General features: G+C 44.3%; 2 protein-coding genes across 2 annotated transcripts; one reads left to right on the forward strand and one right to left on the reverse strand.

The window, feature by feature from the left end:
- Positions 1–11,122: 11,122 nt before the first annotated feature.
- On the forward strand, positions 11,123–15,674 carry LOC109786423 (probable glycosyltransferase At5g03795). Its single transcript, XM_020344987.4, has 4 exons — positions 11,123–12,565; positions 13,892–14,118; positions 14,230–14,578; positions 14,692–15,674. The coding sequence occupies exons 1-4, from the start codon at positions 12,197–12,199 to the stop codon at positions 15,358–15,360; spliced, it is 1,614 nt and encodes a 537-aa protein (XP_020200576.1). The 5' UTR covers positions 11,123–12,196; the 3' UTR covers positions 15,361–15,674.
- Positions 15,675–24,173: 8,499 nt separating this feature from the next.
- LOC109786421 (wall-associated receptor kinase-like 8) lies at positions 24,174–26,717 on the reverse strand. Its single transcript, XM_020344985.1, has 3 exons — positions 26,642–26,717; positions 25,193–25,250; positions 24,174–24,690 (listed from the first exon to the last, which is right to left on the reverse strand). Exons 1-3 carry the CDS (start codon positions 26,715–26,717, stop codon positions 24,174–24,176), a joined length of 651 nt encoding a protein of 216 aa, XP_020200574.1.
- Between the last annotated feature and the right edge of the window lie 400 nt (positions 26,718–27,117).

The raw sequence follows: 27,117 nt of genomic DNA on the forward strand, positions 1-27,117 counted from the left end.
GGTGCTTCCGCCCGGTTTACCACCGGTGGATTACTGGTCCCTGCTCCTGGGGTGTTAAAGAGATTTCTAGCGTCCTAAACCGGTGGCAAGCGAGATCGATGCCTCCTCTTCAAGACTTCGTTCGACGCACTCTGATCCAGCATAATCCGGTAAGCTTGTGCATCCAAAGCGGCCCGCTCCGCGGCTATCCTGGTATCCTCAGCTGCTAAGTCGATTTTGTCCTGGGTGATCTGATCTTTTACTTTCGCGATTTCCGCATTGTGAGCACCCTGATCCGCCAGGTTAACCTCCGCCATCAGCGTTGCCAACGCGTCAAACAAATCAGATAGAACCTGAGCTGGTGGTCGCACGGGGCCTCCTGCCCCGGCTGCCGCCGCCGGTACTGATCCGGAAATCATCGCTGCTGCGGTCGAGGAGTGGAGCGCCGGTTGCGTGCCGGCCATGAAGATCGCAACCCGGTTTGGCAGATCAAAGGGGTCCGGAATACTGTCGCCGTCGGAACAGCCCCCAATCCGGTCATCTTGTAACTGATATAACGACTCGGTCTCTCCGGTTGATGACTCGTCGCTGGAATAAACGACGGTCTCACCACCAGATTCTGATCTATCCTCATATTCCCCTCCATGGATAACTCCCATGAAGGTACGCTTCATGACAGGCTTGACCCGGGCAGATTTCGCACACTGAGCCGTTTCGACGAGGTTGGTGCAGATGTCCGGCTCAGGGCCCGGTTCGCCGATCTTGCCAATGAAAACGTGTATTCCACCAAAGGGGACCCGGTACCTGTACTCAATTGAGCCGGCTTCGGGGCCCCAGCCTGCATCGTCGATGTAGAGCTTGCCGCGACGATTCTTGGTCATCCGGCCCACAGCGTAACCCTTGAGCCCTTCGAAGTTGCCCTCCAAGAACTTGAAACCATCGTGCGATTGTACCGCTACCCCTTGCGATTGTACCGTGAGGTCGAGGGGTAGTACCGCTCTGTGCGGGCTGTGAGCATAACGGTTGGATTTTTTCCCCACCTATAAAAGGGGGTCTTCTTCCCCAATGAACTTTATCCTTTGAGCTTGTGTTCTCCCCCCATTGTTAACCTTCTTCGAGCTTGCTAACTCTCAATCCCTCCATGGATTCTTGCTAGTTTTTGAGGGAAAAGAGAGAGGAGATCTAGATCCACATTTCCACCAATCACTTTCTCCTCTATGTGAGGGGAACCCCTTGGATCTAGATCTTGGAGTTCTTGGTGTTCTCCTTCTTGTTTTTCCTCTCATTTTCCTCCCTAGCATTAGTTGCTTCGGTGGGATTTGAGAAAGAAGGACTTGGGCACTCTGTGTGCCCTTACCATTGCATTTGGTGCATCGGTTTGAGTTCTCCACGGTGATACGTGGAAGTTACAAGTTGAGAAGCTTATTACTCTTGGGTGCTTGGTACCCTTGAGCTTGTTCCTCTTGGGTGCTTGGGTGCCCTAGACGGTTGGTGGTGTTCGGAGCTCAATCATTGTGGTGTAAAGCTCCGGGCAAGCGTAGGGGTCTCCAATTAGGTTGTGGAGATTGCCTCGAGCAATTTGACGGGTACCGGTGACCGCCCCCAAGGGTTGCCAAAGTGTACGGGTTCGGTGACCGCCCCCAAGGGTTGCCATTTGTACGGGTTCGGTGACCGCCCTCAAGGGTCCCTTAGTGGAATCACGACATCGTGCATTGTGCGAGGGCGTGAGGAGATTACGGTGGCCCTAGTGGCTTCTTGGGGAGCTTGTGCCTCCACACCGCTCCAAACGGAGATTATCATCCGCAAGGGTGTGAACTTCGGGATACATCGTCGTCTCCACGTGCCTCGGTTATCTCTTACCCGAGCCCTTTTACTTATGCACTTTACTTTGTGATAGCCATAGTGTTTCATGTTATATATCTTGCTATCACATAGTTGTTTATCTTGCCTAGCATAAGTGGTTGGTGCACATAGGTGAGCCTAGTTGTTTTAGGTTTTGTGCTTGTCAAATTAACCGTTAGGTTTATTCCGCATTTGTTCAAGCCTAAACCGTAATTATTTTAAAGCGCCTATTCACCCCCCCCCCCTCTAGGCAACATCCACGATCTTTCAACGTGCTTGAACAGAGGGGCTTATTTGTCAAAAACATACCACGGGCAGGAAAATTCCCCATTTCTCTTCTCTCTCGTTCCACTCTTCTTTATCTCTTGCTTCGGCGACTGGCGACTCTCTCCTGGATCCCCTGTCGGAAAATCACTCTCCGCCAAGATCAACGCAGGTTTGCCCTTTGAAATCTGTTTTCTCTGTCATTCTGTAGCTTCTAGATCGTACCTCTGGCGAAACTAGAATCCTAGCCTGAGCTTTTCTTCCACAAATCCCTCAGACATGGTGGATCTACTAATTCTTAGGGAGTTCTTCGATTCTAGACTAGGTTGCTACTGTTGTTTTTGGTCAGATAATTAAACTAATTAACCTAGTGTCAAAATCTTAGCCTAGTGCACTGAATCCTGCCATAGGAACTGGTTTGGGATGGTCTGCTACCTTCCCACAACACAGCCGTGCAACATGACTCCAGGTGTAGAAAATGTTTTTTGGTGACTGCACCTCTGGCAATTCTTGAGTCAACCTTTTGCCTTTTCTATTTTGCTTGTCAGTGCACCTATAGGAATTCCTCAATAAATATTTTTGTTGGTGACAGCTGCTGTAGGAATTGCATTTTGATTTTAGCTATTATACGATTATTATTTTTGGAAACAACAACATAAGTTTTCCTGTATGTGATACACTAGAGCATGTGCATCACAGCTGACAAATGTGGCTAAACTAGAGCAGCAATTTTTACATGTGAAATTCTGAATTTTAGCTAATATCACTCCTAACAATCAAAGGTGATTCAGCCACAGCATAGCATTTTTACTTTCAGTACAACTTTTTCACATATAGGGGATGGATGTGTCTTGGTAGCCATAATCAAAATGCTAGTCTCTTTTTGTTATCTATCCCACTACTGTTGTGGTGATGCCCTGTGGCCTTGCAACTCCATTGCCCTGTCTGTTTTTGCTGAACACTTTTTACTTAATTGTTTAACATTAAAACATAGTTAAAATTTCAAAATCGAATTGCAATGGACAAGTCTTGTTGATATAGCCATTGGTCAATATATACACTATGTATTTTCTGTGTGGCCATGACAATGCTACTGTTCTCTTCTTCTTATCAGCGTTGACTTTGTATAATTTCATCCTGATATGCTTTATTTTAAAACTGTACATAGTAAAATGGTTTTTAGAGTGGTTGTTTCTTGATAGAGTGGTAGTCATGGCATTATACTTGCTATAATTTTTGTGTTGTTACGTGTAGATGAGTTATGTAGATCAAAGCTTCATCAACAAGAGGAACAACCAACAGCACCTTGACACTCAATTAAGTGAGCAAAATGCACCAAAGAGATTAAAAGTAAGCACAAAAATCATATCCCCCAAAACTAAATTTACTTCAACTGTTCTTTCTCCCCTAAATTCAACACTTGAACTATAACATGTTCTTGTTTTTCCCAATTCTAATTCATTCATTCTGTCCACCAGGTCACCGAAATTAACCATATCGGTCTACTAATCAAGTTTATATCTGAACTAAATGAGGAGCAGAAGCTGATAATTCGTAAACTTGGGTTCGGTTCTTTACTTCATATATCATGCGACTGCATATTGGATGATATATTTGAATGGTTAGGAATGTAGTTCAACACAACTACCTGCAAAATTGAACTCAGGAATGGTTTCAAGTTCCATTTCACAGAATCTGTTGTACACAAAATCCTAGGCATTCCATGTGGGGGTTTTCCAATACAAACAAAGCCTTCCAAACAAACTGTTGATTTCATGAACACATTTCTTGAAACAACGAAACCAACCCCAGAACATTTGCCGTCAATGCTGTCTGAAAACATATCAGAAGAAGCTTTCTCTAGGATTTTCATGCGCCTTGTACTTTCCATTCTTATTGCACCCAGTTCAAAATGAGTTCTAAGCAAAAAATACTACAATGCCTTGGTCAATATTGAGTCAGTTCCAAAATACAATTGGTGCCTCTTCACCCTGTCATTCTTGGTTCATGAGATAGCAAAAATGCAGTCAAGTCTTGGAAAGAAGAGGTCAAATCTACCAGGAGGTTGCAAAGTACTGTTAGTGGTAAGGAATTATTAAAATTTCAACATCCTTTTCACTTTAGACCACGTCAAAGACAAATAGACATCAGTGTAGCAGACAAAAAGATTAATCAAATCCTTTTTTATGGTTACTTTCAAACTACCAGATTAAGCTTCAGTGTAGCAGTCAGAAATTTTGGCAAACAGTTTTAACAAACTCTATTCCAACACTAGAATCTTATGTTGACGATGTTCTCAGTTTATTACCCTCAAGTTCTCCTTCCAAAGATCAACCTGAATATCCACCTTCTACAGTTCTAGCTCTTTCAAGAGTGCACTTGGGTAATGATGTAACTAATGCTGAATCAACTGGTTCCATGATACCCATTAATCAAATGCACGAACATCCACACTTGGACTCATTCATGTATTCAATTGATTTCTTGGATTTTCCTGGCCCTCATTTATATCCTCCAAGCTTTGATTCAGAAAATACTCGAGTACTAATTGATTCAATGATTCTAAATTTCTCTGAACGCCTGCTTATTGATGAGCAAATAAAGTTTGCCCCTCCAATATCTCTTGGATCACCAAGTTCCAAAGATTTAGCGGTTCTAGAAGTTTTCAGCAGAGATCAAGTTAATGAAAACTTTACCTATACAGTCATTTCTCCTAAAGAAGGTAATATGACTTTTTATACAATAAAACTTTTGTTCTATCCAGTTGTATTCACCACTTTTACTATATTTGCAGTTCATAACTATTTTTTTGCATATTAAAATTACTTACAACATCTCCAGTTCTTTCTTATTATTAATCAATAACATTTCATTTTTCTGTTTATTCATTGTATAAATACCAGTTATCATGGATTCGCTTAGAAACAAACCAACATGGGAAGACTTGAATTCAACAATAAATCGTAATTGGAGACAAGAGAAATTTAGCTCTATTCACTGGAAATTTATCTCAGCTAATTCATATGCCACATGTACTTTCAATTTATTTTTCTTCTTTCATAAATTTTAGTTTCTCTTCCTTTTTATATTTTAATGTTCATACTGACATAAGTTTTTTTTGTCTTAATGCCAGGAAACTCTTTCTACTGTGCACCACATCAAGTCGAACTAGAACCATTAGAAGACAAGTCAATTCTCATTGATTCACATCCCTGCCATCAAACACTTGCGAAAAATAGTGAAAACAATCTCCCATCTAGTCAAGTGTCTCAACCAGCAGCTGCACCTAATTCTTTCCCAGCAAATTACATTGAAGATGACATACCAAGTTTCAATGCAATAACCGATGCACTACAAGATACAGTCCCACCCTGTATGACTTCTTATCAAACAAGCGCCTACTCTCATCTGGGTTCTTCGTCCATACTTGTTAAACCTGAGACTCATACATATCCTAGGTTCTTCAATGCTAGTACTTCATTCCTGAATAGCAATAGTTCACTTAGGCCTTTCAAGATTAACTCTCCGCAGCCAGAAAGTACTTTCGGAACTCCACTTAACGATCCAGCGTTGCTCAAACTCATGGAAGAATTTGAAGCTAAATCCAAAAGGAATGAAATAGAGGCAAGAAAGAAGCAGTTTCAAAACTTCTCTTCTGCAAAAATTGTTCAGCAGCCCAACTATTTGCAGTTCCAACAAGTTATCTTCTCAACACAAGTGCAAATAGAATTCTACAAGACAATGACTGCAGCTCTTCCAGTTCTGGACTCAAGGTATTTTTTTTCCAAAGTGCATTTCTTTTAGCTGTACAAAACAATCAAAGTGTTCATCATACTCTAGCATACATACCATTTCTTCGTCCTCACATTATTTTTTACTAAACTTCTAGTTGAAAGTTTCTAACATTAATTCCAAAACAACAACCAAAGAATATTCCAAGTGAATGAAGTTTGGGTTGACCAGAAAACCTTAACTATTTCCTTAAGATCTAGTCGCTGGATGAATCCACACTCTCTGGATTGTCACTCAAAGATGCTCAATACTGACCAACTAATCCGTGGTAGGCAAGGCCTAATACCAAATACTGATGTTATTAGGAACATTGTCCAAAGAGAAGATATGGTACTATACATTTACTTCTTTTTCTTTCTCTATCTTTGAATGTTCTTGTGTGTTAACATCTGTTAGTTTCACCAAACAAAAATTTCTCTTGACTGTATTTGTCAGGCAATACTCATGAGGCCTATGCTTGATCATTCAGACCCAATATGCAGAGACATTTTAAGTGAAGCAAGAGTTGGCTTCAAATTGGAAATAGCAAATTTTGTAAGTACGGTTTCTTTAAGCACATTTTCTCTTACTAAATTCTTCAAATGGAAATTTCTGACCAGAACAAACCTACTTCGAATTTTCATAGGTCCACTTGCCTTGCTTCAATGATAAGCAATGGATTCTAATAACAACAAACCTAGAGAGTGGAAGGTTTTTTGATATTATGAATCCTGATGGGTCTGGACAAGACAGATTCACAACTATAATAAGCATTGTCTATTACAATTTCAAGTCACTGTTTGCGCTCACCTACCCTAACCGCAATGCATTTAGCATCAAAGACTTTGACTACAAATTCCTTGCAGTTCCTAGAACTCATTTTAGGTTAAGCAGTTTGACTTCTTATGTCACTAACAGTTTTTGCTCCAATTCATCCAAATCACGGCCAAATAATTTTTGAAGTTATGGATTCTTTTTTTTAACTGGATTTGATTATAACATGCTAGCTAACCTGATTTCCTCACTGCAGGTACGACACATGTGTTTTCCTTCTTCAAATACTTAAAACATATCGTGGCATGGGAGTTCTAGGATTCTCTACTGTAGGAGTTTCTTATTTTCAAAACAACATATTCTAATTGCAATTCTTTCATTTCATAGAAGAAAAAATAATCAAATGATAATCACAACTGTGCAAACAGGTTGATCTGCAAGCTATGCGTGAAATATTTTTGTATGAGATTGCAACCTACCAAAGTAGCGAGGTGCAACTACTAGTAGTGAGGTCATTTCTTCAAAACCACGTAAGTTAGAAACTCCTCCCTCAATTTCATACTGTCTTACACTAACATTGTTACTAAGGGAAGTATATACCAAAAAATCAATGAATCTTTTCTAATTTTATTCTACAGGGTTTCCGGTCATTCAAATAAAAGGACTTTTCACAACCAAGAGAATGAACTGCTGAAAGGTATACTCTCTAAGAAATCTGTGATTCAAAAGTAGTACACTAGTTCGCATGATCTAGTCCATAAATTATTAAAGAGAAAATGTACATACAAATTTATCTTTATATTAACAAACTAAATGTATTCTGTTTTAAAAAAAATTCAGGACCACTTGAGGGAGTAAAATGGTTCAGTTCCGATTTCGACGAGCTTCACATTTAAATGTGGAAACAAGGGTCAAGACCAGCCATTCTTAAGTTGTTTCTGGCTTCCACTAGTTTAGTTGTTCTAAGTAATACAACCCCTGTCAATATGAATATAATTATGGAGAAGTGACTGTATATTTTTTAATTCAGTTGTACTACCTTGAATAAAATTTCCTTTCAAACAACTAAACTACTGGAAGCCACTTCCAAATTCCGAGAGATTTCAATCAGCAGGTTTCTGTGATTTTATGGAGATTTTCCATTGTTAAGAAAGTTCATTCCGTACTTGGTTCAAGCATATTTTCCTATTAAAACATACTCTGAGAGAAATTTCCAGTTCAAACTGTATTGGCGAAACAGTAGAAGAAGAAACCAGTCAGAAACAGTAAAAACAGTAGAAACAGAGGTAGCGCGCTGAAACTTGGGCCGAACGAAGAAACAACCCAAGTAGCGAGCGCTACAGGCGCCATTTATCCTAATCGGTGCAGAAGGCGCCGACTAGGAGCTCCCATATAGCGCACCACGCGCTGAGAACGCAGCGGGCGCGCAGCCCCCGCTCCCCTTTCGCGCCCTTCTGGGCTGGCCCATGTGCGGCTGGCATGCCGCCTGTTTTCTTTCCTTCGTCTTTTCCTTTGCGTTCTTTTTTCTTTTTGCAATAATTCAGGATATCAACAGCTTCTAAAATTCAGTAAAAGTTGCTAATTTTGAAAAAAAAACAATCATGATTACGAAAAAAATCAATATTTCAAGAAGATGCACGGGAATTAAAAAATGTTCAAGAATTTGTAAAAAATGTTCACAAATTTTAAAAAATGTTCATGATTTCAAAAAGAGTTCATGCATTCGCGAAATGTTCACAAATTTGCAAAAAATGTTCATGATTACAAAAAAATTTCGCAACTTTATTAAATGTTCACGAATTTTAAAAAATGTTCATGACTTCAAAAAAAGTTCATGCCTTCACGAAATGTTCACGAATTTGCAAAAAATGTTCGTGATTACAAAAAATTGTCTTGAATTTAAGATAATATTTATGGTTCAAAAAAATTTAGTGAATTCGAACAATGTTCACGAATTTGTAAAAAATATTCATGATTCCAAAGGAATGAACAACTTTTTTGAATTTCATGAACATATTTTGAACATCCATGAACAAATTTGGCATTTGATGAGCATTTTTTTAATTTGAAGAATAAAATTTTTGTTAGAGAAATTTTTTGGAAAAAATTATGAACAAAATTTGCATTCGATGAACATTTTTTTTGAAAAAATGGTGAACATATTTTTAGTTCAGTGAAGAAATTTTGATTGTGATGAACATTTTTTGAATCTGATGAGCAAAAAAGTCAATGAAAAAAGAAACCGATGAACATTTCTTTCGTTTGATGAACAACTTTTGAGTTTTTATGAACATTTTTAAAATCTGATGAACAACAAATTGAATTGCATTAATAATTTTTAGATTCTTGAACATGTTTTTGCATGATTGAACATTCTTTGAATTCGATGAACATTTTTGTTAACGAATTCGAAATAAAAAAACTAAAATAGTCAAAAAGTGAAGAAAAGAAAATAGAAAAAAGGGAAATGAAAATGAAAAAGAAAAAAATGAAAAATAAAAAGAAAGAGAAAAATGATTTTTTAAAAGAACAAAAAACGGAAAACCAGTATAGAAAACATAAAAAAAAACGGTCCTGGGGAAGGGAAGCGAACGCCATATAGGAACCGCGTCAACAAACGTTGGCCGACCCCTAAAAAAAACGTTGACCTATGCGGAGAACAGAAATCCCGAATAGAATACGTTTTTTTAGTTGAGAATAGAATACGTTGAGCCATTGAGAAAGAGGTGGTGCTGACTGTGGGCCTCACTTGCTTATTCGATGAGAGTATATATAGAGAAAAAGAAGCCCATAGTGATGTACCAAAACTCAAATGAGCAGCACCAGGCACCGGGTGACCGATTCCTATTCCTCGCGCGAGTCCAGGGATAGCGAGCAAACGCGGGCTCGCACGGGCCGTGCCGTTAGTCAGTTCAGATTTTTTCTGTCTATTTTCTTTCATTTATTTCTTATTTCTTTTTACCTTTCCTTTTCAGTTCAGATATCCCACTTTCATGCAAAATGGGATAAGTAAAGGACCTGCGGGAGTACGCCGATAAGCCATGTGGCTTCGTTAAATCCTGTGGGGCCGGCTGTCTTATAGTTCCAATGCTATGCTTTTATTTGTTCCTTTCCTTTGCGAGTGAAGAAGGCAAAAGTCTCACAAGTGGTAAATCTTTTTCTTCACCTCGATGGCAAGCATCACCAGAGCCTAGGCGCCTAGCATCCAGTTCACTAAAGAACGGAACCCGAACTTGATCACTAAAGATTTGAAAACCGAGCCTAATAGATTCAAATAGCTACGTGTCGGCCGGTGGATCTTTTTGAAAGATCCATCGCCTCGCGAGCCGTCTGATTTGACAAAATAAATCGGCTGAACGTCTTTCTCTTCTTTGCAACAACGATCTTGTTGTGGAAACATTTGTAACAGAGATTGTGTTGCGGATTTTTTTGCAGCATAGATTGTGTTGCGGAAATATATTTTTGCAACATAGGTTGTATTGCAGAATTTTTTTCCTGTCTTCACTTTTTTTGCAACAAAGGTATTATTACAGAAAAACTTTGCAACTGAGGTATTGTTTTGGTGAACATTATTTTTAATTTTATGAATAAAATTTTAATACAACAATATTTATTGAATTGTATGAGCATTTTTGAAATGTATGAAGAACATTTATTAATATGATGGAAAAACTTTGAATTCAATGACCAGATTTTGAATTTGATGATTTTTTTTCAAATTCAGTTCACAAACTTTAAAAAATGATCACGGAAATGAAAATACAAAATAAAAGGGAAAACAATAATTAAAATTAAAAATTAATATAAAAACGAAAATAAGAATATAAACAAAAAACGAAAAATGAAAGAAAAAAAACAGGTCTGGGAATGTTCCCAAAACCTGAAGAGGGAGCATGCGCTACCTGGACCGGCCCGAATTCAAATAGGGACCATTGAGAGGAGTGGGCGGGTGCATTTGATCAACAAACGTTGACCTATGCGGAGAATAGGAATCCCGAATAGAATACATTGAGTCATTGAGAAAGAGGTGGTGCTGAGTGTGGGCCTCACATGCTTCTACCATGGTAGTATATGTGCCTTAAAAGTCAGTCAGGCACAGAGAGAAAAAAGAAGCTCATAGTAATGTATTCAAAACTCAAATGGGCAACACTAGGCACCGGTCGACCGATTCCTATTCCTCGAGTGGGTCGAGGGATAGCAAGCAAACGCGCGCACCGCACGCATGAATGGGCTGGGCCGTTAGTCTCTTCCGAGTTTTTTTGTCTATTTTATTTCATTTAATTCTTATTTCTTTTTTTCCTTTTCCTTTTTCTTCTCGGTTTTTAGTTTCTTGTACACATTTTATTTTTACAAATTCACCCAAAAATTGGAAATTCGTAAACTCATTTTCAATTCATGTGAATTTTTTTTATCCATGAACGTTTTTGAAAATCTTATACTTTTTTTAAAAAATTGGACCATTTTAGAATTTGAGAAGATGTTTTGAAATTCATGAACATTTTTTGGAGGTAATGAATGATTTTAAAACTCATAAAAATATTTTGAATTTCTGGAACATTTTTTGAATTCGCAAACATTTTTACTAATTTGTGAACATTTATTTCGGTCACTTATTTTGTTACAGGTTTGTCGGTCTTTCAAAGCACACCAAACATACTAAAAGATATTCTCATAGAGAGGTTGGAAACATCACTTATTCTTTCGGCGGTAGTATGAAGTATATTTTTTTTACCAAAGATACATAAGCTATATTTGATCGTGTATTAATGTGTAAAATACTAGTCAATTTATTAATGTTGGTAAGATTTAGCGATATTTTTTTGGTTCTTATGATAATCACATCTCACTGAAGATTTGAGGCAGAATTTTATTGCTGGTTTTTTTGGTGCATATTGATAATATGCCATATTTTGACATCATATTTATTATTTTCCACATTTGATGTGGAAGCCCATTTGACGTGGGCGATCCATGGCGACCCCTATGTATGTGTAGACCGTTTCCGCAGCTCACATGCCTTGTGTGTTGTGTCCCTATGTTCGTCGACCATCTTCGGTGTTGTATCGAGCATTTTTTTTTGGTTTATTTTCTTGTTGCTATAGGAAGTTCTAGTTATAAAAAATTTAGCAGAAGTTCTAAACTGTCAAGGGTCTCAGTTTAAGTCCGAGCAAGTGCCTCCGCTCTGAAAAAAGAGAGCTCATTCGGCGTTCAAGGACTTACATGCAAAATGGGATAAGTAAAGGAACCTGGGTCAAAATCCTGTGGGAGTACGCCATGTGGCCTCGTTAAATCCTGTGGGGCCGGCCGTCTTATAGTTCCGATGCTATGCTTGTTTTATTTGTTCCTTTCCATTGCGAGCGAAGAAGGCAAAAGTCTCGCATGTGGTAAATCCTTTTCTTCTCCTCGATGGCAAGCATCACCAGAGCCTAGGCGCCTAGCATCCAGTTCCATCTCTCGAATACGCCGCTAGCTTGGTGCAGCCGCAATCCAGAGGAGAGGTAGCTTGCTTGTCATGGTCGCCGGCTGCATCCTTGCCTTCACTCGTAGTCGGAGGTAGCCGCCGGCCATGAGAGTTTCTCCTCCCTCCTCCTCGCCGTGCCTGCATGGCCACGGAGGCAAGGTGGCGTGCGCGGTGGCCGCCTGCCTTGCGCTCGTGACCTTCCTGGTGGTCGCCTTGGATCCCAGGACCGGAGCTTCGTCCTGGTTCCTTTCCTCCTCCTCTTCTCCTCCAGGCGTTGTCTCCTCCTTGCGGCCAACCGCGAGGGGTGGCAGCAATGGAGGCGGCGCCCCTCTCTTGGCGACTTCCAGCTATGCTGCCGGCGGCAAGGCGGTGCTCTTCCGGGAAGAAGCTGCTGGCGGCGGCCCGGCGGTGGCTTCCTTCACCAAGGCTGATTCCGGCTACGCCTCCGTCGCTCCGGCGCCGGCGCTGGCTCCGGTACGAATTCTTTTCTCGAGCTTCTCCTCGATCGTCTCTACTAAACTTTAATGAAAAATTAATTCTCACCTTCCTCTTTTCTGCTGCTGCCGTGTGTGTGAACCGGAACTGGTTTCTCGGTTTCCGTGTCGATTGGGTGCGTGGAAGCCATGCATGCGCGCGACGCAACGTTTTCTCACACAGCGGCGTTTTCTGTCGTGATTTGCCACTGACATACAGCAGTACACTGTTGAAATCAGTTAATTCCGGGCGGCCGATCTCGCGCCCTCGGGTGCGGTGCTGCTTCTCTCGCCACGTGCCTCCCCGCGTGTCACCCTTCCCTTTGCTTATCCATCGCCGTTGACCAGGGCGTTTAACCTATCGCTTTCTCTCACATTTCCCTATCTTCCTGACAAACCACGGCGCATCCACGGCCACCGCCGTCGCACGGCTGGAGCTTGAGCCGGTCGGCCGGCGCCTAGCGTTGCCTTGTTCAGATTTTGTTCACACGAGGGTTGCCAACTTGATGTTGGAAATTGGTTCTAAAAAAAACTTGATACTCCTATTGGAAATGTGCACATATAGTAATTTTTATTTAATTACCGTCTTTATATCGTTTTGTTTCTTACTCCCGTTTGGAGCACAATAATTGTTTTCTATTCCTATGAGAAATGAACTGCAGCGTATAAAATTCCCATGGATAGTTTAGTTCATGATTTAGATGCATACACTGAAGAAGAAAGATGCATTCCGCTTTATTTCCTTTTTTTGGGAGAGAGAAAGATGCTCTTGTCATGGATCTACCAGGTTCCTTTGTGAGTGAAGAAAGACATTTTCGTCCCTGCCATGCATGGGCTTGACTTGAAGGCACATAGTTATGGAAACACTTCCAGATTTGCGAGAGGACCACACAAGTAGGCTAGGGGTTTCGACGGTTTGATCCAAATCGGCTAGAACTTGCCCTCACGCTATTTTTGCACAAGCTTGGAAAAAAACGACTCAAATTGCATGACCGAATTGATTCCTTCGCAACGTTGGCTGGTTGTGCAGGGATGATCTGTGTTACTTATGCACTGAGCATTGCTCCTGAAAGTGGAAACTTCTAATTGAGATCCATGTTTGTTTGTGCATGATTTAGAGCTGTCAATGGGTTTTCAATCTTTATTAGAAAGTAAAGTTTCAGTATAGTATGTTTCCGACCAGCTATGTTACACTTGTGTTTGTATAGAGCATGATTAATTTAAAAACAACGCTATAACTACTGGGCTTGAAAGTATACTGGTGTTGCAAAATGATTTGGACTGGGCTTATCGAGTTACTTACATCTATATATATATTGTGTTGCAGGAAAGTGGATTTGACGATGCCGATAGCCCGGACGGCACGGTTGAAGTAAGGGTGCCGTTAATGCAAGGGAGGGTGGATGTAAAACTGGAAAGGGTAGAACTTGGTCTCGCGAAAGCTCGTTTAGTGATAAGGGAAGCTATCCGAAACAAGGACAAGCGTCCTCCACTAACCGACAGGGATTATGTGCCGGTTGGACCGGTATACAGGAATGCCTACGCATTTCACAGGTACGCGAATCTAAACACTTGACCATTAGTCATTAGGGTATGAAATGGCTAAGGAGTAGTTTTGGAAAGACACATCTGACATGGGCGCTGTTTGCTCATTTTGGCACGTAGGAGCTACTTGGAGATGGAAAAGCTGTTCAAGGTGTACGTGTACGAAGAAGGCGAGCCACCGGTGTTCCACGACGGTCCGTGCCGCAGCATATACTCATCGGAGGGCAGATTCATATTTGCCATGGAGATGGAGAACCGGATGCGCACGAGGGACCCCGAGCTTGCCCATGTCTTCTTCCTTCCCTTCAGCGTCGTCAAGATGGTGAAGATGATCTACGAGCCCAACTCGCATGACATGGAGCCGCTGCGCCGGACACTCTCGGACTACATCGACGTTCTGTCCACCAAGTACCCGTACTGGAACAGGAGCCTCGGCGCGGACCATTTCATGCTCTCCTGCCACGACTGGGTAAGCATGCAACCTCACTCACTGTAGCATTTCAGGAGTTTGTCGAAGACATGCAACTTCACTCACTGTAGCTCAGGTGTGCTAACCGTACCATGGATGTGTGGGTGTATCAGGGGCCGTATGTGTCGTCGGCGGACGGCCATCTTTTCTCCAACTCCATCCGCGTGCTGTGCAACGCCAACACCTCCGAGGGCTTCAACCCTTCCAAGGACGTGTCACTGCCGGAGATCAACCTCCGGACCGACATCGTCGACAATCAGGTCGGCGGGCCATCAGCGTCGCGCCGCCCCATCCTGGCCTTCTTCGCCGGCGGCGACCATGGCCCGGTCCGTCCGTTGCTCCTGCGGCACTGGAAGGGCAAGGATGCCGACGTGCAGGTGAGCGAGTACCTGCCCCGGGGCGTGTCGTACATCAACGTGATGCGGCGGAGCAAGTTCTGCCTGTGCCCCAGTGGCTACGAGGTGGCCAGCCCCAGGGTGGTGGAGGCCATCTACCTCGAGTGCGTGCCGGTGGTCATCGGCGACGACTACGTGCTGCCCTTCAGCGACGTGCTCAACTGGCCCGCCTTCTCGGTGCGGGTCGCCGTGGCGGACATACCCAACCTCAAGACCATCCTCGCCGCCGTGTCGCCGCGGCAGTACATACGGATGCAGCGGAGGGTGAGGACCGTGCGCCGGCACTTCATGGTGAACGGCCCGCCGCGCCGGTTCGACGTCTTCCACATGATCCTCCACTCCATATGGCTCAGGAGGCTCAACGTCAGGCTCCATGGACAAGACTGAAATATTCTTGGGTTTCCCTTCTTTTAGGGAGCGTCTAACAACCAGTCAACTGGTTTTGGTTTGGGTCTAGGCCAAATTTCTTGTCCAGTTATGATTTGACACATGTCTACCGGCCTAGTTTTGCATGGTAAATATTTGTTTTTGGTTTGGGTGTTGGGGAGTGTCTAACAACCAGTCAGCTGGTTTTGCATGGTAAAAAATGAATAAAATGCATTGGTGGTCACTCGACTAGTCGTGTACGCTCACTTTGGTCATTGTACTTAAGAATACGATTAATACGGTCACTATATACGTGTTGTGGTGATTATACGGTATGACCATATTGTATACCTTCGTATTTTGTTTAGTTGACTAGTTTAATGATGCCTTGGCAGCTTAGTTTCCCTCTTGGTCCCACCTGCCAGTTGTAGAAGGAAAATAGAATAAAATAAAAGCAACGCCACGTTATGAGACAGCACGCTAGCGGAGGCCGTGAGCTATACAGTAGAGCATAAGAAGGTTTTTGTTGCATTCAGTGATGTCTTTTTATACCATTAACACGCGGCCGAGGAGCGCCTGTAGTTGCCGAAGTCGGCACTAGGCTTGCAGACGCCCATAAGTTTGTGCCGATGTTGTCGGGGTTGCAGCGCCGTGATGTTGCTTGGCAGCTCGCCGTCGACGGGCCACCGGAAGGCACCCCGCATCACCGAGAACGTGCAGGTGTTACACGAGGGCGCATGGAGGCGCGCGTGGCCTGCAGCGACGTTAAGTACGTCGCGATGTGCTACGACACAGCTTTCCCACGACGGCGCCCTGCATTCTGCCTTGCAGCACGGCTTCCCCCGCGTCCCTCCTGGCTGGTTCATGCACGAAGCCTGGCTCCCGCCGTTGAGCCTGGTTGGTTCATGCATGAAGTAACCATATACTGATAAGTAAGCTTTGCTTAGGTTCACATGGCCGGTCTGGAGCCCATTAATTGTTAGCACTATATTATCGCTACATCCAAGATCCAACGGCCGGTCTAGAGTCCATTGCAGAATTTGAACAACTAAAAATACTGATGATCACCACCCCGCAAAAAAATACTGATGATTACCGGCAAAAAAAAAAATACAGAAGATCAGATGGACAACCGAACACTTCATGGAAGGACACACGGAGTTGCATTATATTATGGGATATTTTCGAAATGGATGCTGCATTATATTACTCCACCAGCAACTACAACGAAAGATGATACATTCTTTTGCCAGGGACGAAGATGAGATTATCTCCAACTGAAGTGCGAAGACACACACAAACACAAATATGCACATACAATCAACAGCCGCCCAACCATAGTTGTCACGTGAATGCAACCACGATATAATAGGCAGCCTTTCTCAAGGTAGAACACTAACCGGGATCAGCTCGACTGGCTAGCGTGCTGGCCTCACAGCATTAGGTTATTTTCCCTCTATTTCTTTCTAGACAGCCTTTCTCACTTGCGCATTACTTTATTTTCCCTCTATTTCTTTCTTCTACCCATTGACAGGTGGGTCCTGTGTAGGTAGAGAGAGAACCTGAGCTGACAGGGCGCCATTCAGACGGTTTGACTGGTCAACTGAACAACATACGAAGCTATACGGTGTGATAGTGACCGTATAATCATCACAACATGTATACAGTGACCGTATTGACCGTATTCTTAAGTACAATGACCAAAGTGAGCGTACATGACAAGTGTAGTGACCACCAATGCATTTTACTCGTAAAAAATTGTTAGAACTTGGAGTGAGGTGGGGTATTGGGAATGGAAAAATCAGTTCAAATTTGTCAGGATAAAATGGGTTGCTGATGAAATTCTTGGTCTTGTGTCACCCATCCTGTCTTTGCCAGTTAAGCAAACTGTGGATGCTGTTCAATGCTACTACTTGTCAATGGAAAAATGATACAGTTAAGGCTTTCTTCCCGCTTAGCAGACAAGATTTTGTTGCGAGGACTTTACTATCCGGCCTTATTCTAAAAGTGACACTTACTCGGTCTGTCACTTACTCGGTTAATCTGCATACTCCCTCTTTCCATCTATATAGGACTTAATGCGTTTTTTGAGGCTAACTTTTTCCAAATGTTAGAGCAATAATATATGACATGCAACTTACACAAAGCATATTGTCAAATTCGTATGTGAAAGAAGCTTTCAATGATATAAGGCTCGTCACAATGGGCAGGAACATAAGCTAGTAACCTACACACTTCCCTAGACTATGTTACTACCTCCATAGTGGGTAGGAACATGTATGTAGTGTCATGCAACGATGTATTTATTAGGTCATAGACTCATTGTTTCTTGGAGTGTGTGATGTTCCGGTAACTTAGCTAGTTACCACAAGCAGCTCTCTCTTCATTAAATATGTGCCACATAAGCAAAGTTGCATTGGAGTGTGTGATGTTACTCGTAAGTTCCTGCCCATTGTGACCCGCCTAATTTTCACATTATGCATGTCATGTACTATTAATTTTGTCAATAGTCAAAGGCGTTTTTTAAAAACGCATTAGGCCCTATATAGATGGAAGGAGGGAGTACAACTTGTCTCGGTCTGCAAGGTGGGCTCAGGCACTTCATCTGATTCTATGTGGGGAGGGGATTTAGGGCACGCGGATTATGTGCCTTTTTTAGATGAAAGGCATTATCCCGACTTTATAAATAAAGCCACCAGGCAGCATCCACCAACAACCGAAAAAGTAGCAACAACCACCAAACAGACATACGAACGAAGTACTGATACAAGGCACCCAAGCCCAATAAGGCGCGCAGGCCATAGAACACATGACACACCAAGGAAACCACCCGGCTAATCTCCTGGTACTCTGCGCGCCAAGGAAGAAGCAATAGCCCGAATCTTGGAAGACATCATGTCGAAGGCCTCGTGGTCAGCATCCCTAGTTAATGATCTCCACTGGTGTAAAAATATGTCAGTTTTAAATAAGCAGTCAACAGGTTTAGCCGGGAAGGAATGTTCGATAGTAAATTTGTTCCTCGTAGTCCACAACGACCAACAGATCGCCGCAAACCCTACCCAGAAAAACCGTTTAGAGGTCCCCGACAAGCCCGTGGAAAGAGCCCTAAGATCAGCAAAGGAGTAGGGGTTCCACGAAACATGGAGCCAGGCTCGGATGCAGCACCACACGAATTTAGCCAGGGGGCAATGAAAGAAAATATCTTCCGTACTCCTCAAGTTCGCCACATAAAGCACATCTATCAGAGCCAGGCCTGTTTCTTTTGTGGATCTGGTCGGCCGCAGGCAACTTACCGCGAAAGGCTTGCCATAAAAAGATCTTTATCTTAGGAGGAACACGAGCACGCCATATGTTCTTAAAGTTAGAGGTGGGGGATCCTGAGATCAGTTCTGAGTAAAGCGACTTGACAGTGAATCTGCCAGAAGTAGAGTGGGGCCAAACAACCGAGTCCTCGCCCTCCGAGAGCACGAGGAAGAAGGCAACGAGGCGATGCCAGTCTCCCAACTCTGCAGGGGAGAGAGTTCTGCGGAAGTTCAGGTCCCAGTTATTCTCAGAGAGCTCAGAGATGGAGATCTCTGGTCCGAACAATAAGAAAAGAGCACCAGAAAAGCCACAGCTAACGAGGAATCCCCACACCACCAGTCCAACTAGAAACAGGTAGATTTGCCATTGTGGACAACAAATTTCACCAAGGATTGAAAAACCGGACAGAGTTTGACCAGGTCTCGCCAGAATTGGGAGCCAGCCAACGCAGGAGCGAACATGGGGCTAGAGGTCGGGAAGTATTTAGCTTTAAGAATAGATAGCCAAAGCGGGGTCTCCGAGACGGTCATAATCTTCCACCACCACTTGATAATGAGACATTTGTTCATAACACCCGTGTTAATGATACCCAACCCACCAAGGTTCTTAGGTCTGCAAATGAGCTTCCACTTCACCATCCTGTATTTACGTTTGTTGTCGGCCGAATTCCAATAGAAGGCACCCCTGTGCTTGTCAAAACCCGCATGCGTCCCTCCAGAGAGGACGTAGAAGCCCATTAGAAACATAGGGAGGGAGGAGAGGCAAGCATTAATTAGGGCAACCTTGCCCGTTTGAGTATTGTACCTGCCTCTCCAAGGCATAACCCGGTTGCCCACTTTGGAGACCACCGGAGCAAAATCTTTCGCCACTAACTTGGAAGAGGAGGTAGGGAGGCCAAGATATTTGAAAGGAAAGGAGCCAAGAGAGCAATTGAGCATATGTGCAACCCTGAGGGCTTCGTTCTCCGAAACCCTAGTGACGATGACTTCGTTCTTTGCAAAGTTGATCTTAAGGCCAGACAGAGCTTCGAAGCAGAGAAGAATGAACTTTAAGTGGGCCAAACAATCATCATTAAGCTCAACCATGATAATTGTGTCATCCGCATATTGTAGGTGAGAAATACCACTAGGAAGGAGGTGGGGACTAATAGGAGTGATGTGCCCAGCTCGCCGCCCGCGACAGGATGTGAGATAAGGAATCAGCGACGAAGTTGAAGAGGAGAGGGGAGGCCGGGTCACCCTGCCTTAGGCCCCTACCGTTGGCGAAGAAGTTGCTGGTGACCCCATTGACCGAAACCGCAGCGTGGCCTCCCGTGACCAACTGCATAAGCCTGTGAACCACAGCCCCATCGAAACCTTTGGCCAAAAGCACTTGACGTAAGAAGTTCCAACTGACAGAATCATAAGCCTTCTCAAAGTCCAGTTTAAGGATTACTGCTTTAGTCCCGCTGGCACGAATATCATGAACTATCTCGTGGAGACATAAAATGCCGTCCAGAATGAAACGACCCTTCACGAAAGCCGATTGGAAGGGACTGAGGGTCCGATGAGCGACAGGGGAGAGCCGCGTGGCAAAGCCTTTTGCTGGGATGTTAGCAAAATTGTTGATGAGGGCTATAGGTCTAAACTGAGTGATTTTGTCAGCCCCTTTAACTTTAGGAATGAGGGTGAGAACCGCATAGTTAAGACGAGAGATGTCAACTGTCCCCAAACAAAAGCCCTGAACGATAGCGAGTATGAGACCTCGCAGCTGTGGCCAGAATTTTCTGAAGAAGGGAATAGAAAAGCCGTCGGGGCCCGAAGCAGAGTTACGGTTAGCTGACCGGATGGTCTCAAAAATCTCCTCATCCGACAGAGGTAGCAATAGGCCTTCATTCTCCCCAGGAGAAACCTTCTCCTGGTCCGTCCAAAAAGAGTGAGCAAGTCTAAACCCAACCTCGGGTTTAGCAGAGAGGAGGGAGGAGAAGAAATCTACCACATGAGACATAATCAGGGATTGATCCGAGACCCTGGTGCCATTAATAAGCAAGCTGTCAATCATACAACGCCTCCGTCTACTGTTCGCAATGGCAAAAACATAGGCCGTGGGAGAATCCCCTTTCAAGATCCAATTGACCGTGCCTCTCTGCCGCCAGTAGACCTCGGCCTGACGGTGCAACTGCATTAGGGCCTCTTCAAGCACATACCGAACCTGCCAATCATGATCAGAGAGGCCAGGGCCATCAACATGCATATCGAGGGAGCCAATTTGGTCCGTGAGGCGAAGCTTGTCTCTACGCACGTCCGCGGCATGATTCCGGGCCCAGCCGCAAAGGAATTTGCGAATGTAATAAGAACACTGGTGCCAGTCATCCATAGGGCCGAAGGAACGACGTTCAGAGGCAAGGAAGGAGGAAATCTTAGAAGCGATCAATTCGTAGAAACCTTCCACTAACAGCCATGATGCATCAAACTGGAAACGAGTGGGGAGCCCAGCTTGAATCCCGTCGTCAAGGATTAGGGGGGCGTGGTCGGATCCCACAATGGACAGTGCGCGGAGCGACTCTCTAGGGAACAGGGAATCCCATCTAGGACAGATGAAGACACAGTCCAAAACCGAACGAATAGGAGAGGATTGATGATTCGTCCAAGTGAAGCGGGCACCCACTCTAGGGATTTCATGGAGAGCACAGTCCCAAATAAAGTCATTGAAAACATCAACGAGAGGCCAAGAGAAGTTGGGAGTGTTTTTATCCAGAGGAGAACGAAGGACGTTGAAATCGCCACCAATTAACAGAGGAATATTGCATGAGTCAATTTTACTCAAGATTTCATCCAAGAACAGCGGGGAAAGAGAATGATCAGCAGGCCCATAAACCACCATAACCTCCCAAAGAGCATTAAGAGAACGATGCAACACGACAGTGCTACCCTAGAAAATGCCATGATCAAAGGCTACAAAATAAAAAACATCGCGTTTGGTGCCTATGAGGATGCCACCAGAATGGCCAGAGGACGGGAGGACGTTCCAGTCGAATCTATCGATGCCCGCAACTGCGGCAAGCTCATTGGGGGAGAAGGAGGGTTTAAGAGTATTGACAAGCCCAATGATATCAATGTTGTCCCCAAGAACAAGGTCTCTCAGCTGGTCTCTGCGCCCCCTAGCGCCAAAGCCCCTGATATTCCAAAACAATGATCTCATCTGATGGAAAGATTTTTAATGCGGAGACTCGACCTGCATGGGGCGATGCAGGATTTGGCGTGCTTAATTATTAGCCTCGCGATTCTTGGAGGCAGGAGGAGTCTGGCCCCTACCAGACGGCTCCTCGGACCCACCAGCGACAACTGGTGGGGCCCCGACCCGCTTGGCCGCCTCTTTCGCCTTGGCGATGGCCGCCTGAGCCACCTCATTAGCCCAAACGATAGCCAAAAGAGCAGAGGGAGAACCAAAGCTAGAATCAATAGAGATGCCCACGTCCAAGAGGACATGCAGAAGATGCTCATTCGAATGCGAAGGAAGAACCAAACGAACAGGGGAAACAGAGGCAGGCTGGGTTAGGGACCGGATGGGAGGCGTATCTGGACGAGGCAGATCCTTGGCCATAGCACGCCGCGCCGCACGGTCAGCCACCCGCTCCCCAGAGCTAGAGATCCTGCCGCTCTTGCGGGCCATAGAAGCAGGGGAGCGGACGGGCGAAGGTTGGACACCACAAGGAGACGCCGCAGCCGAAGAGGGGCCCGAGGCCACCCCTAGATCAGCATCCAGCCTGCGGAACATACCCACCGCCGACTGCTTCGAGCCCTCCGAGGCCCGACTGCAAGCAGAGAACTTCTTGATAGACGACTTCTTCCTCTTCTTGGAGGTAGGACCAGCGGGGGGGGGGGGGGGGGGGGAGATCTTCAATCCCAGAGAGTGAGGGCGACGACGGGCGGGCAGGAAGGTTGGAGCAAGCCCCGGAGACAGGTGTGCCACCCAAGCCAGGGGGCACGGCGTCCCCCTTACCCACACTCCCGGCCGCGTCCTTTCGACCACCATCCACCGGGGCGTTCTCGTTGAACAGATCACGTTCATCAGAAGCCAGATCGTCCCATTCAGACTGAGTGAACCGTGGATCAGTGCCTTGGTTGGAGTTGTCAGGGAGACCATCATCGTCCTTGGGAGGAGCCGGGCGAGGGGGCAGAGGTGGAGGCGAAGACATGAACTATTCCGTATAAGGAAGCTTAATAAAATTTGAGCAAGTAGCAAAAATATATCGAATCATGCTTGCAGTAAGGAACTTGGATATAGTTACGTGACTAGATAGCTAATTATATTTGAGTAACTAACTAACCTTGACAGCCTGTGGGAAGATAAGGATTCCCTTCATATCCTTGGGAGCAGTTGCATAGGTACTCGAGGCCATTGCTTGGATTCACACAATAACTGTTTGAACTGACACATGGATAGTCTTTGGGTGGTTTCTCCCCCTCCTCTAAGCAGGAACCCTTTCTGATGGCCCAGTCATGGAGGACGGGGACGCCCCTCTTTGCCCTCTCATTGACAAACCCGAGGTGTTTGGATTGCTTTTGCAAAAGAGAGCAAACGATGATATATCAAGATATGTTTTTCTGCTAAGAGAGATTCATGCCCTTATGCATGATAATCATGTAATTTGTACGTATATTTTTTCTGTGAGGAATTTTTGTACTTATGATTTATAGTCTAGTGATGCAATGACATTTTTTATAGGCGAACTCAACCTAAAACTGCAGTTTGGTTAGATTCAGGCCCGGTTATTCTTTTATATTTGGACCATGCTGGTCTGGTTTTAATACAAATTACTTTTAAATAAAAAACAGGAGCATATAAAGTCGATCCGTCTCTTCTGTCAAGTGTTTTATCAAAAATTTCGCAGAGAAAAGAAACTGAATATCACACCTCCGTAAAACGTAGACTTGTCACCTGTTGTAAGAAAAGCGGTAATTTTAAAGTTACGCTTTCGGAACATCTTTAGCAGCAAGTCAAAATTATGTTTGAGGGGCCGCTCTCGCCCACATCACCGTCCTGCCGTGGAGCTTCCGACCGGCGGCGGCGGCCGCTGCGTCAGGCGTCGTTTAGGGACGGCGGTAACCAAGGCCGCAGCGGCGTGAGGCACACGGCTCGAACCCCGAAGAATGAGCTGCTGCGGCTCCTGCTCCTTGGAGACGCCGGTGCCGGTGAGTTTTGGGCGACTCCCCGGTGTCCGACGCGGCGGGCGAGCGGTGCGCCGGCTCCGTCGCGCGAACCGCGGCCGTGCCACGCCGTCTCTCGCGAATAGCTTCGAATCAGGCGGATGGCCCCGTGCGTGATGTGCTGGGGCCGTCGGGTTGGACCGGCGAAGCCGAAGAAGAGATCGATGCGGACGGATGATGAACCTGCGCATGGGGCTTCTGTTACACCGTGGTAAATTCATCTATGTTTATGTACTGTCAATTTGGTCGAGGTTGCCGGGTTTCTGCGGGTAGTCTGCTGAATCTTCAGTGGAGTATTGCAAAGCAACTTGGATCACAGATCTCAACAAGTTAACAATATCTTTATAGCTCGATTTTGCCTTGGACATTTGAGCCTATGGTGATCTCGCAGCATCCCATTCCAATGCATGGGGCACCATCAGATGTGCTGTTAAGGCCATGGCAGTAGGAGTAGCAGCCGGTCACGTACGGGTCGGTGTCGCCGTGCATAGACCCGCCTATGAGGCGTACAGTGTTGCAGCCGATGGCCACGAATCGGTTCCGGGTGGTTGATAGGATGAACGGCGTGCCCTCCAGGCTGAACTCACTTGTTGTGTTGCCTGACATGGTGCTGTTCGGTGTGAAGCAGCTGTAGCTGACGGGACCATACATGCACATCTCACCACGCTCCAGGGAGATGTCGATGACCTCTTTGGTTTTTGGAACGCCACCACTAATCATAGGTCGTGGTGGCTGGAAGGTGTTGTTGCAGGTGATGATGAAATAGCTACTCAGGCTGGCGGCAGCACAACCAGTGCCGATGCCGAAGGGGCAGGGGATGGACACATCGGCACATCGCCACACTTGTTCTGTTCTTATACTGCAAGTTCCAGGTGATCACTATGTAGCTAGGCTTAAACCACATGTGTGCCACTGTGTTGTGTTGACCAACTGATGAATTATCTTAAGCTCCACACCCGCTGTCGTGTGTATCGTGGCAACTAGCAAGACTTATTATTTGCACTTGATTTTCCCCCCCTTCTTCTTTCTCGAGAGGATTTATGCTCTTAGGTGTGGAACAGCCTTATCATTTCTGAAATTTCATTGTTGTTTGGTTCACAACCATAGTATGAATAAAGTATTTTCTGATGTTGGATATGCAGGAAAATCAGGAGCGGTCCAGCCCCATCCTGAGCGAACGAGCATTTGCTCAGCAATCCCTGCAGCCGGCAGAAATAAGAGGTGGCACAGAGGTGCGTATTCAGGATCACAAAACCTATTTGGCTGTCACAGAAATAGCGAAGTGATACATTCCCAAGTCAAAAGATGCGGGGAAAATCCATTTTGATTTTTTTCCATTGTATGTATGTATTTACACATACTGTTCTGCAAATATATTTTGGACTGCTTTCTTGAACTTTGAAGATTTTCTGATGTTGACTGTGGAGCCATTTTGCTTAAGAAAACGTTGGAGGCATTCAGGGCTAGATAATTTTTTTTTTTGAGTAATATTCAGGGCTAGATTAGTTAGTGTCCTGAGAAGTGGTGCCTGGCATGGGCCTGAATTGTGGTTGTTTTTATACTGGTATAAGGCCAGCCCGGGAAAGAGTTGTTTTGTTGGTGACCAGGCCTGGTATTGTAAAGAATAGTCACCAACAAGCAACAACACTATTTGGCGCGTAGGTCGCTACTTAGCGACAGCACGTACCACCTCCCCCCCTGCCGCTATGTATATTTGGGCCGGCCCATTAGCTCTTTCCCGTTTTTGCAAGGTTCTAGAAACTCACTAGAACCTTCTCAAACAGGTTTTTCTTTTTTTGTGTGTTTTATCTTTCCGTTTTTTCAATTTTTTCTCATTTTCGTTCTTTTCTTTCTTTTTTCATTTTCATTTTCATTTTTTTTCTTTTTTTCATGTTTTCCTTTTATTTTATTGAAACCGTGAACATTTACAATCATGAACATTTCAAATTCGCAAACATTTTTTGAAATCTTGAACATTTTACAAATTTGTGGACATTTTAAAAATCGTAAAAGAAATTTTAATTTGCGAACATTTTTTGAAATTGTGAGCATTTGTTTTGAAAGCTATGAACATTTTCTTTTGAATCAGCGAACATTTTTTGAATCGATGAACATTTTTTGGAAATTAGGGAACGATTTTTGAAATTCACGAACATTTTTTTTATTTTGACAATCATTTTTAAATGCATGAACATTTTTTGAATCGATGAACTTTTTTTGTGATTCACGAACTTTTTTGACTTTGGGGAACATTTGTAAAATAATTATGAAACTTTTTGAATACACGAACATTTTTTCAAAATCATGAACATTTTTTGATTCGCCGAACATTTGTTTTAAAATCGTGAATGTTTTATAAATATGCGAATATTTTTTTAGATCACGAACATTTTTGTAATCCCCGAACATTTTATGATTTCTTGAACATTTTTTTAAAAATTCACAGAAAAAATAAATTTCAGAACTTTTTGAAATCCTGAATGATTCAAAATTGAAAAAAAAAACAGAAAAGAAAAACAAAATGAAAAAAACAGGGCGCCCCTCACAAGGGCCGGCCTAAAAGGGCCCGCTGGGTGAGCCGGGGTGCGCATTGCGCCTCCTCCCAGCGTGCAGCGCGCCAAATAGGACCTCCTGTGCTCAGCGGAGATTTCCCTGAAAAGCGAAACTGAGCTGCAGGAAAAAAATCCCCAATCAAGAATTCGTGAACCCATTTTCCACGGAGACCGCTCTCAACACCCAAGCACATTAAGCTCAGACTGTCGCAAGTTGGTGTGATGTGTGCTCTTAGCAGCGGAGGCGCCGGAGCTCACCTTTTTCTGGAAAGATCTCCACACAAACCATGTCAATGTCAGAAAGGCTAGTAGAGAAGGCGTCCAAGACGGTCATGATGCTCCAGTTGTGCTGGGTAGGATCTTCCTGACTATGGAAGATTTGTCCCATGAGGTTGCTCACTGCAAACGCGGGGTGATGATGGCTAGGAGAGGCACCATGGTGGAGGTCCCGATGTTGTTCGTGGCAATTGTGGCAGCTTGATTAGTTATTGGATGGTGCCAAGGTTAGAATTCTCCCCGTTGACGAGGGCACTAAAGTTGGTAGTAAGGTCGTCCAGTCCTGGCATGGCATCGGGTCCTTGCAAAGCATTGAATTCCAATGTGATGTTGAGTCCTGTGACCCCTTGGCGAGGCTCCGTGCTGGTCACGGTGAGATCCATTTCTTGAGGATCACCTCGAGCACGGAGGTGAGATGTCAGCAGGATGGTTCATGGTCACTAGTAGAAAAAGGGCCT

This window comes from Aegilops tauschii, chromosome 5 (assembly GCF_002575655.3).
Source record: "Aegilops tauschii subsp. strangulata cultivar AL8/78 chromosome 5, Aet v6.0, whole genome shotgun sequence".
NCBI lineage: Eukaryota > Viridiplantae > Streptophyta > Magnoliopsida > Poales > Poaceae > Aegilops > Aegilops tauschii.